Source organism: Sarcophilus harrisii, chromosome 3 (assembly GCF_902635505.1).
Source record: "Sarcophilus harrisii chromosome 3, mSarHar1.11, whole genome shotgun sequence".
In the NCBI taxonomy this organism is placed as follows: Eukaryota; Metazoa; Chordata; class Mammalia; order Dasyuromorphia; family Dasyuridae; genus Sarcophilus; species Sarcophilus harrisii.
Window position 1 is genome coordinate 83,223 of NC_045428.1, and position 12,453 is coordinate 95,675.

General features: G+C 48.7%; 1 protein-coding gene across 3 annotated transcripts; it reads left to right on the top strand.

The window, feature by feature from the left end:
• The first annotated feature begins 2,124 nt into the window (after positions 1-2,124).
• Positions 2,125-12,139, top strand: LOC100932526 (zinc finger protein 345-like). Of its 3 annotated transcripts, none has more exons than XM_031957328.1 (5): positions 2,125-2,809; positions 3,470-3,558; positions 4,288-4,414; positions 7,256-7,351; positions 9,181-12,139. In XM_031957328.1, the coding sequence occupies exons 2-5, from the start codon at positions 3,523-3,525 to the stop codon at positions 11,001-11,003; spliced, it is 2,082 nt and encodes a 693-aa protein (XP_031813188.1). In that variant the 5' UTR covers positions 2,125-2,809; positions 3,470-3,522; the 3' UTR covers positions 11,004-12,139. The 3 variants fall into 3 exon arrangements, with proteins under 3 accessions (XP_031813188.1, XP_031813189.1, XP_023357210.2); XM_031957329.1 differs by having other exon boundaries at positions 3,503-3,558; XM_023501442.2 differs by having other exon boundaries at positions 2,125-3,558.
• Positions 12,140-12,453: the final 314 nt, after the last annotated feature.

Genomic DNA, 12,453 nt, shown 5'->3' on the forward strand with positions numbered 1-12,453 from the left:
GTTTTTCAGTCTTCTGTTCTGGTTTTCCCTTCACCACTGATATGAATGACTGATACTTCTGCTGATGGACTCTGACCTGTTGCTTCACCTGTTGCTTATTTCCCTCCACTGTCTAGGTTACAGGGATCATCTCCATACAGCTGTACGTGTGGTTTGGAGAGATTCCCCTCCTCACTTCCACTAATCTGGGCAGCTATGTGCCTAACCAGCTTACTTCACTTTCTCAAAAAGCACAGGACAGCAGAAGCTATTGCTAAAACAAATCATACTTTGTGCTACTTCCCTTGATCAAATGCTCTATAAAAGTGTAGGGCATGTTTTATTCAAAGGTTCATACCTCGTGTAGGACGTTATTTATACATAAACATATATTTTGAGTTACTGTTATCAATCAGTTTAAGCTGTAGCCATTTCCCTCTTCTCCAATGCTACCTTTGCATTTCAGCAAGGGAACAACTCTCTTCTGGATTTTCTGTCCTCCGTGGAGGATCACCCTCCAAGTTTTGTTATGGTTGAAGGGAAGAAAGCTGATTTATTGGGGCCCCCTACTCAAACTCCAGTCAGTATTAATCAGTCCATTATGACTTTATGGGGGCAATGACGGTTAGCCCTTATTCACTTAGTAATATTATCTAGCCAATCACCCAATAACCGGTTTAAGAATGTGTAATTCATGGTTCCTATAAGGATACAGAGGGATGGAGAGGCTTTTTGCAGACCTTACACAATAGGAATTCTTTGTGTCTGCCACCAGGCGTGGCTGCAGTTCCAAAGACCGCAGACAGGGAACGTCCTTGTCCTGCTTTGCCCACATTACATGCTGGGGTGGTGGACAGACCGCGGGTGTAGAGGGCCAGGAGGTAAGGCTCCATTCCAGATCTTGAGTCTTACAGTAACTCGGCTCACCACAACTCCCTTATTGAACTAGCAGGGACTGCTTGTCAATATAATAAATTAATAATTTAGACACTGAAGTAAAATGCAAACCCTCCTCTTTGGATTAAAAGCTAAACCTTGAAATTTGGGTCAGGAAAGAATTTCCACAAGGAGACTAAAGGTATTTGGGAGAAAGATACCTGACACAATGGGTTGCTAAACTTGACTTTGATGTGGATTTCAACTATTCACATCTCTAAGTATCCAAGATCCGGGGCTTAAGGGGTTTAATCATTTACATCATAGCAGAATTTTGTTAGGCTATAGGAATTTTAAGAGTGTACTTTGTAGCAAACCTATGAGCATTTGAGATGTATATATCTGTATGTCTGATCAATAAACTTGAAAGTGTTCATAATCAGCACTTCTCTGCCTGGCCCTCTACAAAACTCAAAACCTGGAATGGAGTCTTACCCCCTGGCCCTCTATACCCCAGAAGTGTTCTTAGGGATGCACTGTCTCTGCTCGCCTAATCCAGGGATGGCTCAACCAGCTCACGACCAGCAGCACGCTGGTTCCTTGCCCCTTGCCCCACCCAAAGAGCGGATCCCCCATCTGGTCAGCGGAACTATTTCCCGCCCTGCACATCTTGGTCCTTGTGCCCCTGCAGGTGCTCATATGTAAGCTACGCATTGTATAGTAACCAGAGAGAGGCTGTTCTATTTTTTGTTTACTTGGAACCCTAGAAAAATAGAGCCCTGAAGGAAGGTAGCCCCTCAGGTGAGAAGGGAGGTCTGGGCTCGGCCGGGTGTGCAAACACGACTCTTCCAATAAAATGTGGGGTTTTGGCTCAGAGCGCTGCCTCAGTTTCTCCTTTGGTCGTCCCTCACAGATGCTCGGTGCTTAGAGCTAGGGGGCCCCTATGCACTAAGGTGGCTTAGATGTCGGCACGGGGCCGAGGCACACTTGGCGACTTAGAGGATCTCTGCCCCTGGAGAGCAGAGGACAGGGGTAGGTCGCATGGAGGGGAAAACGACCTCGGGAGCCCAGTTGGGGGCTCCCTCACCCCAGCAGGAGCAGCTGGGACCTCACCTAGGGGGAACGGAACAGTGCGCATGCGTGAACAAGTAGCCCTCGGTTGGGGACCACATTTCCCAGGAAGCCTTGCGATCCGTAGCAGCAGCCTCCTTCCCTTACTGGTCCGTTGTCATGGAAACACTACATGCACCTCCAAGAGGAGGGAGAGAGGAGGAGGTGCGCTACTATGTAATTTCCGCTTCCTCTGGAGTCTCATGGGCGGTGGTCCTACCCCCGTGGTTTCTGTCCACTGGGGGCCTCCGGCGGCTCCAGGATCCGGGCCAGTATGGAGGGGTCAGTTGGACCTTTCCCTGCCCTCTGCTTGATCGTCTGACTTGCACCCTGTGTCTCCCCTTGCGTGATCTTCCCCTGTCCTTTCCGCACCCCTTCCCCAACGTGTTTCCTCCTCACCCCCCCTTTGTGTGATTCCTTCCTTGGTTACCTCTGTTCTCTGGCCACTTCTGACCCTCCCTTCTGCTTCCCTCCCTTCTCCATCCCCCATCCCTCCATCCTTGCCTTCTCCATCCCTCCCTTCTCCATCCCTCCCTTCTCCATCCGGCAAACCTCCATCCTTGACTTCTCCATCTCTCCCGTCTGCACCTCTTTACCTTCTGCTGGTCATGTGTACTGTTTATCCCTTCATCTCTTCAGCTGGTTCCCCCCTTCCCTCTACCCAGATCTTCTTCCCCTTCTTCACCCTCTGGATGGACCCAATTAGCAGATTTTAGCTAGAGAATGTCAGGAGTCAGGAAGATCTGAATTCAAATGGGGCCTCAGACTGTCTCCGTCTCCTCATCTGTGAATGGGGCTAATAAAAGCCCCTCCCTCCTCCCATCCGCTGTGGGGATCTAATGAGGTAATTACAGCACAGAGGTCTCTCCAGACAGCCGATAGCCACAGTCACCATTGTATCCTGTGAGTCTCCTCTTCACTCCATCAGCCTGGTTTGGTCCGATTCGGTGCTTGCCTAATTCCTCAGCTTATCACCTGCCCCCTGCCCCAGTCTTCCAGTCCTGTTTGACTTTAGGCCCAGGCTGAGGTGCCAGCTGTTCCCACCTGCAGCCTCCAGATGCCCGGAGCTTCCTGTCTGCCTCTGGGGGTCTCTTCCTCCTCTCCAAGCAAGAGCTTCCCCAGCATTCCCTTTTGTCAGTGGTTCTCCCTTGTCTCTATTGGGTGTGCTCCTAGCATCCTGGGGGCCGGAGGCCTCCCCCATTTTCTCCTCCAGGAACTTGGCCCAGAGGAGGTCAAAGTGCTGCCATGTGGGTGAGGGGTTCTACCTCCAGCCTCTTCTGACCCTGGCTCCCGTGTGGACCCTTCTGGCCAAGATGTTCTTGCACAGGATTGAAGCTACTTTGTTCGTGTTCTCCCAGCATCTAGTCTGAGTTCACCTCCATAAGGTGCTGAATAGCTGGGGAAGAGGCAGGGGCTGGCGGTGTCCCAGTCCGGGTGTCCCTGTCCAGATGCCGGGGAGCTGCAGAGGGGGGCCCCCCGCTCACAGTTTGCATGTCCCTCACAGCTCTGCCTAAGCTCTACCCTGCTCTTCCCCGAGGAATAAATCTGCCAGTGGGAATGGCCCCTGGGCTCCTGACAGCCGGCACCCCCCAGGTGAGTAGTAGCTTTCATCTATCTCTTCCATGTCACCTTCCCCTGCCTCCCCTAAACATACACTCACTGAAGAAACTGAAAATCCAGCTTTTTAAACAACAGAAAATTGAGGCTCTGAGCAAAGGTTTTAATCCCAGGAGCCCTTTGCTCACAACAACTGGGGTTTGGACAGTTCTTCTAGGAGGGGGAAGGGCATTCCTCCCCAGTCCTCCCAGTAATCAGCATGGGGGGCAGAATATCATGAGGACCTTGAAGGCCTGGACCAAGAAAGAAGAGGACTCAGGGGCCTAGACAGTGGCACCGAGTCTTGTCAAGTCTTATCCTTGGATCCAGAAAGTGGTGCCTCAAATGTGGGTTGCCAGAGCTGACATCTGCCCACGGTACAGGCATCTATGGCCTCCATGAACTCAGAGCTGGAACTGGGGAAGGGGGGGCGGTTAGAATGGGACACCTTGGGCTGCAGGTGAGCAGGGAAAGGATCTGTCCAAGGTCAGCAGAGAGAATTTGGACCCAGAGCCTCTTCAGATCCAGCCCCCTTGCTCCTGCCACATGCTCCCCCACAGTTTTAGGGTTTGGATACATGCTTGCCTACATCAGAAGGAAGCCTGAATACTGAGGGCTGCTCCCCGATCTTCCTCTCCCTCCATTTCTGTCCTCTTCCCTTCATCCCCAGAGCCACTGGAGGGCTGGTCCCCAGAGAAACACAAACAGATTCATTTGGTATTTTAGGGGCCAGTGACCTTCCAGGATGTGGCCGTGGTCTTCACACAGGAAGAGTGGCGTTACCTGGACCCTTCTCAGAAGGAGCTGTACCGAGACGTGATGCTGGAGAATTACAGAAACCTGCTCTACCTGGGTGAGGAGAGCCCCGGGCCTCAGACTTGGCACCCCAGCCCCCCTCCAGCGCTGAGACTTGAGGGTCCTCCTCTTCTGACCAGAGAATTCGGTCAGTCAGTCAGCAGACATTTGTCAGGCAGATGCAAGCCTTAGAGGAACCTTCAGATTTGGCAGGGACTCAAGAGGAGGGGGCACACTCCCTGTGGGAAGGGCAACGTTTAAAGCTTGTAAAGGGCACCTCAGCACTGAAGCAGTTAGAGACTGAGCAGGAGGACACTTGGGAGTCCCTGGAGGCTTGTGGTCTGGAGGACAGGTTGGGGAGGGGAGATGAGGCTTAGGTGAGAAGGGAGAGTATGGATGTGGCCTCCCAGAGCACAGTGATGTCTCCCACAGCCATGGGCAGGTTTGGGGAGGAAAGAGACAAAGTCAGTTCTAAACACAGTGAGTTTCAATGGGCCAGGGGAGATTGGAGGTCAGCCTAGAATTGGGCCTGGAGAGGCAGATCCTCTCCTTAGGGGCCCCCTTGGTTCCAGCTCATCCTCCTTAGTAATCACCACGGGTTCCTGATTGCCCTGAGGGTAGATATGGAAATGAATAAAACTTCTGTTTCATCCTGAAAGCCTTTGGCCGAGGCCATCCTCATCTCCCATTTCCACACCTTTGCTCAGCCCATTTTCTCCTCTTCCACTGAAGGCCCTTCCTGGGTTCCTGGCACCTGGCATCCCTGTAGACACCACCACATCTACGTTCCCTTTGATCAGGAGCAAACTCTTTCTTCCTGGCACTGTTGGCAGCGCCAGCTCCACTCTCTCCTTCCAGAGATCTTTCTTGCCCATAGTAGGTCTAAAAATGAGTCATCTCTCTAACAAATGCACACTGATTCATTTATTGAACACTCCTCAGTATTTCCAGGCAATTCTCTTGACACTATACACTGTTTCTCTACTTTTTTGGGGGGAGGGGGGAGAGGGAGAGCAAACATTTATTCTCCTATGTGCCAGGCATTGTGCTAAGTCCTTTAGAAACATTAGATCCTGTGGTACTCACAGAAATCCTGAGAGGAAGGATTACACCCTAATTTCCAGATAAAGAAGCTAAAGCAGAGCTGAGGGAGCTTCACAGGGTCACAGTGAGGTACCTCAGGCTGGATATAGCTCTGGTCTTCCACCCCCCAACTGCCTGTAAGTTCCTTTAGCAGAAGTTTTGTAGACAAGTGAGACCCCTCAGAAAAAAGCAGACTGAGCCTCCACTCCATAGGATATGAACTGTTTAACAATGCACCCATGCCTGGGGGACATACACCTGAGCCTCCATCCCATTCACCCCTTGCAGCAGCCTCCACCTCTCTGTGTCTTTGGCTTTCTAGTCTGTTGCCTGCCCTCTTTCTCTTTTATGGGTCAGTTTGGCCCATTCACATTCACTGTGATTATTCAACAACAGTTACAAGTTTTCCTTTCTCCTCTTTACAGAGAAAAAGAAGGTAGGAGTCTAGCCTTGAACGAGGCTTTTCTGAGTCTCCTTGTCCAGCCTGGACTGAGGTCCCTGGCAGTCCTTCCTGCCACTCAGCCTCCATGGGGGGAGTTTGTTGCATTTGTGGCTCTCGAGTCCCCAGCTCAGCTCTCTCTGTTCCCATTGACATGCATCTCCAGACTTCTTTTGTCCCATTTAGAAAAAAGGAAGGTGCCCTTTCTCACGGTTTGCTTCCTCTTCCCTGACCTGCCTCAGTTGCCATCTTTGTCCCCCCAAGACAAGGACATTGTAGTCATGTCACCTCATCCGGAGTGCCCTGCTCTAGATCTTTGGATCTCGGCTGAGAGCCTTTCTCTTGCAGGTCCACAATGTGCCAGATGTCTGGTCTGAGTTCCGTGGGGTACCTGGCCGACGGCTTGGCTCCCAGATCCTTTCTTTCCACCTGCTTGTAGCCTCTTTGACTTGAAAACTAAGGCATCTGGTATTTGTTTTATTTGAGGCCTTTGCAGGGCTTTGGGGGAGTTTTCACTTCTTTGAAATGGGCCATACAGAGTGGGTATCGAGGTTCCAGGGGGGCCAGGCAGTGACTCTCCAGCTGCCGACTTGCTGTTCTGATGTTTCTGGTTGACTCATGTGGGGGCTCTTTGCTCTGGTCTACCTCTCAGGCATCCACCACTTGGGGAAAGTTGTCCTTTTGGGGGTGGCTTTTCCTCCTCAGCTCTCATTTCACTGTTTATCCCTCCCTTTGTTTCTCCCGACCTCCCTTTGCAGCCTTGTGGCCAAGCCCTCCTTTGTGTGGAGCTCTCCTTAGGCTTATTATGGGGCTACTTGATCTTTGGGTCCCTATGATGTGTTTTTGCTCATGATGCGTTTTGAGTTTGGTTTTTTAACCCAGGTCTCCAGCTTTGGCTTCTGACCTAGGGCTTAGTGCTCTTGCCAGGCCCTCCCCCCCAAATTCTTGTAAGTGTGCCTAGTCCTGGGTCCCCTCTGGGATGCTAGCCCATGGATGTCTTCCTCCTGAAAGCCCCCACCTGCCCTGTCCTGACCTAGGGCTGGGAGCCTCACCTTGGACCCAGGATTTTGCTTCTCTCTCAGTTCCAGAATCTGGGCACCTGGGTCTTCATCTCTCAAGAGTTGAGTTTGTCCTCTGATCGGGTCCTTGGGGGCCACAGTGGGAGATAAGAAGCGGCCAGCTTCAGCTCCCCTGGAACAGTCCTTCCTCTTCTAAGACATTGCTCTGGAGCTCTGTAAATGTCCTAGAACTGGGAGAAGAGCTCAGTGGTGTCTCTTATGGGCTCTTCATCCTCCTGGCTGGGCTGATTTTTAGGGACTTTGGGGTGGTTGGAACCTTTTGTGCCTTTAATAGATGACTCTTGTTTCCTTCGAGCAGGACTTGTGGTTTCCAAACCAAATGTGATTTACCGGTTTGAACAAGGAGAAGCCTCCTGGAGGCCAGACCAGAGAGACTCAGGGAGCACCTGCTCAGGTGAGCCTCTCCTCTGGTCAGAAGGGAAACGGGAGCTGCCCAGGGCTGTGGAGGTCAGGAGAGCCCTTCCCCATCACTCCCATGGGAGAGCATCCTGCTGTCTCAGGGGAAGAGATGCTGCCCTCAGACCTGGAGACAGACGCCAGGGAACATTCCAGGCACGGGGGGCAGAGAGAGTGCTCTCCAGAAATGAGGAGAGAGCAGGGTTAGGGGAGTGGTTCTCAGGATCCTTGCTTCACTGAGAGCCACATAGATACGTATCACAGTCTTAGCAACTGAATCACGTCCTAACCACTGCCACTCTGAAGGGAACAGCATGGCATTTGAATGCCTATCAAGTAAAGGTATAAACCCCTTCAATCAGAAGTTATACCTTTACTTGTTCAAAACAAAAAAGACTTTTGTGATCGTGTAAGTTTAGAAAAAACTTTCTGTCCTATAAAAAACCCATGATTCTAACCCCTGCCTTAGCCTTTGAACTGAGGAGAAGGGAGGCTGTGACATCAGTGAAGGAGCCGAGCTTCAGTGATAGCTAGAAGATGGAAGGAGTGGGGAGAGAAGGTTGGGATGAAGAGGCATTCATTACCTATGAAAAAGGCATTTCAGAGGACACAATAAAGGTGGGGGATGGGAATAAGGAACCAGATGATGGAGACTGGGGAATCGGGTTTGGATGATGATTTACAGGGGTTTGGAATTTCTGGGACGTGGAGGGTATGACCAGATATGAGAGTAGGAGAGCAGGCTAGAGACAAATCCAGCATAAATGGAAGGCTCATGGTCGGTTGGGAAGCCCTGTTTCACTACTGCCATATCTTTCTGAAGACTGGAGATGAGGGAGGAAATCACATAGCAGAAGCTTTCCACCCCCATCCACCCCAACCTTTTTCTTCCTCTTCCTCAAGGGACAGACAGAGAAGAGGAAAGAGCTAAGGTCAAAGGGAAGGTTCTCACACTGAGGTTAGCAGATCAGAATGGCAATAGGAGGTGAACATTGCCTTGTGTCAACCTAGATGGGAGTCCCTCTCCCTGCCCCCAGAGAACACAGGTACTAAAAAGGAGAAGGTCTCCCTCTTCTCCCCCTTGGACTGGAGATCAGGTTTTGCAGTCCAAAGGCAGTCATCTCCCAGCATGCAGGGATGTTGCTTTGGGACAGAAGTCACCCGGTCTGAGCCCTATATACTCTGCTGTGCTGTAATCCTTCCAGTAGATCATCCAGAACTAATCCCTTCTCTTAAAACAGCATATAATTAAGGTTCACTGTATCCTTTCCTGAATCCCCTTTACCTTACCCATTAGATACAGAAAAGTTAATCAACCAGTTGTTCTTCTTTTCCTGCTCTAAGCATAAAGTTTTAGAATCTTACTTGAAATAAAATTACAGAGCAGTCCAGTCAGGTTCCCAGTTAATTCAGGAATGCCTTCTAGGGCCTCTCTAAGTGACCACTTCCAGCTTCTGATTAAATGTTTTCAGATGCCGTGAGCTGTCCTTGTCAAAGGAGAAGAGCAGAGCATGGCAAGTCCATGAGGATGGAAGGGAGCAGACCCGCATTCTGGTCGTGAGCTCCCAATTAACTCCGTGGTCTTAGAGAAGTCACTACAGTGCTCCAAGTCTCTGTGCTCCTTTATAAAAAGAAATCATGCTCCCCTCTCTCTTACGACATCAGCATGAATCTCACTGAAAGGGTTTTTTTTGTTGTTGTTGTCAACTAAAAGACTGAAAACGAGGTTTCATAATTTTACTGTTAGAAGTTTGACAGGACTTGTTTCTGCAAGATACATAAAACAGGACTGATTGTTTGGCTTTATTTATTTTTTATCTCTTTCAGATGAAGAGACTGGGACTGAATGCAGAGAGTCAGCTCAAAAGTTGAACAATTCTGTGCAGCATTCATCCACAAACAAACTCACAAAGTCTAGTCTTTGTGTCTTTAGCCTGAAAGAACCTTGGGAATTTGATGTCTTGTTAGGGAAACCGAAGAGCACTGCGAACAAAAATTCCCAGGAAGTAAGAATTCCAAAGCAAACTTCCAAACATGTGATAATTGGTGAATGTAATAAAAATAGCCAAAGCCTCGGTCTAGAACCAAAACTCTTTCCAAAAAAAGTATCCATAGAAAAGAATCTTCACAGATGTAATGACCTTAAAGCTGTAAAGAGCTTCATTTCATCCTCAGACTCAAGGAAATGCAATAGAATCTGCTCGAAGGAGAAGTTTTCTCAGGACAATGAATGTGGGAAATCCTTTGATTCTAAATTAGATTGTATTGAGTATCATAGACTCCATCATGGAGAGAAATCTCATGATCATAATGAACGAGAAAAAACCATCAGTCTCCGGCCATTTACTCTTTCCCATCAGTCAATTGATGTTGGAGAGAAAACCCCTAAATGTAATAATTTGGGGGAAGATTATCCCAAAACCATAAAACTTATTGAACCGAGGCTTCACACCGAAGAAAAGGCTTATGAATGTAGTGACTGTGGGAAGGCCTTCCGCCTGAGGGAACCCCTTCTTCAACACCAGAGAATTCACACTGGAGAGAAGCCTCATAAGTGTGACGAGTGTGGGAAGACCTTCAGTCAGAGAGGACATCTTACTCTACACCAGAGGATTCACACTGGCGAGAAACCTTATGAATGTAAAGACTGTGGGAAGGCCTTCCGCCTGAGAGACCCCCTCACTCAGCATCAGCGGATTCATACGGGAGAGAAGCCCCATAAGTGTGACGAGTGTGGGAAGGCTTTCTCCGTGAGGACAGATCTTACCAGACACCAGAGGATCCACACTGGAGAGAAGCCCTACAAATGTGGAGAATGTGGAAAGGCCTTCCGCGTCAGGGCAGAGCTCACCCGCCACCAGAGAGTCCACACTGGGGAGAAGCCTTATGAATGCAGTCAGTGCGGGAAGGCCTTCCGCCTGAGCAAAGACCGCACCCGTCACCAGAGAATTCACACCGGGGAGAAGCCTTACGAATGTGGTGACTGTGGGAAGGCCTTCTGCCGCAAAGAACCCCTCCTGCAACACCAGAGAATCCATACTGGGGAGAAACCGCACAAGTGCAGCGAGTGTGGGAAGGCCTTTGGGCTCAAGAGACAGCTTGTGGAACACCAGAGAATTCACAGCGGAGAGAAGCCTCATAAATGTCACGAGTGTGGGAAGGCCTTCTTTGTCAGGACAGATCTTACCCGACATCAGAGGATCCACACTGGGGAAAGGCCTTACGAGTGTAACGAATGTCAGAAAGCCTTCCACGTGAAAACAGAACTCACGAGACATCAGAGGCTTCATACTGGAGAAAAGCCGTACAAATGTAGTCAATGTGGGAAGACCTTCCGCCTGAGCAAAGAGTGCAGCCGGCACCAGAGAATTCATACTGGTGAGAAACCGTACAAATGTAGTCAGTGTGGGAAGGCCTTCTGTGTGAAGACAGAGCTCACCCTCCACCTGAGAATTCACACTGGAGAGAAGCCGTATAAGTGCAGTCAGTGTGGGAAGGCCTTCCGCCTGAGCACACAGCTCACCCAACACCAGAGAATTCACACTGGAGAGAAACCTTATAAATGCAATCACTGTGGGAAGGCCTTCCGCCTGAGCACACAGCTCACCCAACACCAGAGAATTCACATTGGAGAGGAACTTGATGAATAACTACGTGGAAGGCCCAGTGAGGCAAAAAGCAAACACTTTACCTAACAGTTACATTCATGCTCGACGGGAATCATCCTTACTGAGGGCAGGCAGAAAAGGCCCGCCTGAGTGCACACAGGGCCTGATATAAGCTCATAGGTCTAGAATGGAAGGAGACCCCAGAGACCATCAGATCTGTCTCCTCATTTATAATTAAAGAAACAGGGCCGAGGGAGAGAATTGATTTGTCGGGAGTCCCAGCAGTGAGGGCAGTATGAAGTCGGGCCTCATGATCCAAGCCCAGCAACTTTCTACTAAATCATGCTGCCTCCTCTAAATATAGTGGAGAGAAACTATTTCAGCAGCACGAGTGGGAAAGGGCTTTCTTCCAGAGCATGGAGCGTTTTTGATGTCATCTCATCAGAAAAAGCCCCTATGTTAGATGATTTGGTAAGATGTTCTGCTTCAGTGTGTATCTGACCCCAAATCAGAGAACTCTTGGGGAGAAATTTTATGAACGTCATTAACATAGGAAGGCCTTCCTGAGAGAACAGTTCACTCAGCCCTGCAGAATTTGTGTGAGAGAGAAAACTTATGAATATATGAATGCAGGATAGTATTCCCTACAAACACAGAGCTTACGTGACTTCACAAAATTCATACTAGAGAAATTTTATTATAAAGAACATGGGCCTCTTAATGGAATGGGGAATTTGACATCAGAGCATTTCTGTTGAAGAGATTCTGTTTAGAATGCACGTGGGAAGGCTTTGCCAATGAAAGCTTATGCTACATCAAAAATCTACACTGGAGAAGAGACTCATGAATGAAATAAAATTGCCTTCTGCCACAGTTAACATTATGCTCAACTGTTAGTTTATACTGGAGAGAGAAACATGATAAACCCCTTCAATCAGAAGTTACACCTTTACTTGTTCAAAACAAAAAAAGACTTTTGTGATCATGTAAGTTTAGAAAAACTTTCTGTCCTATAAAAAACCCATGAGTTTCAAATCCTCTTCAGCTATGTCACATCAGCCTAAACACTTATGCAACTCTAGGAATTTTTGTATGTAATTATTTCACTGTGGCTTTAGGAAAAGAACTGTCATTTCCCAACAAATAGATGAATAAAAAAGCATTTATTAAATTCTGAAGATGTGTTTAGTCCTGTGAATACCTATACAGAAAAGCAAGCAGAATTACAATTAGAAGACTGGTGTCAAATTGCATATGTTTTAATGGGAGGAAATAATAGAATAGTTAGATCCTGGAAGAGATGTTTTGCTCCAGAGAGTAGTCACAAGGCAATTGAGTGTACACATCTTTTTCAAAAATAGTAGTGTTGATTGGATTGCCATACAGCCAAATTTACCTAGAACAAACATTGTAAATGTACATTTGGATAATTAAGGGGGGGGGCAGCCTATCATATAGAGTATTACCACACACCTGCCAATTATAAAATATG

Bases quoted from the DNA above. Each gene is read 5' to 3' on its own strand.
- LOC100932526 (XM_023501442.2), top strand. From the start codon at position 3,457: ATGTCCCTCACAGCTCTGCCTAAGCTCTACCCTGCTCTTCCCCGAGGA. The intron at 4,415-7,255 runs GTGAGGAGAGCC...TCCTTCGAGCAG, and splicing joins CAGAAACCTGCTCTACCTGG to GACTTGTGGTTTCCAAACCA. The intron at 7,352-9,180 runs GTGAGCCTCTCC...TATCTCTTTCAG, and splicing joins CTCAGGGAGCACCTGCTCAG to ATGAAGAGACTGGGACTGAA.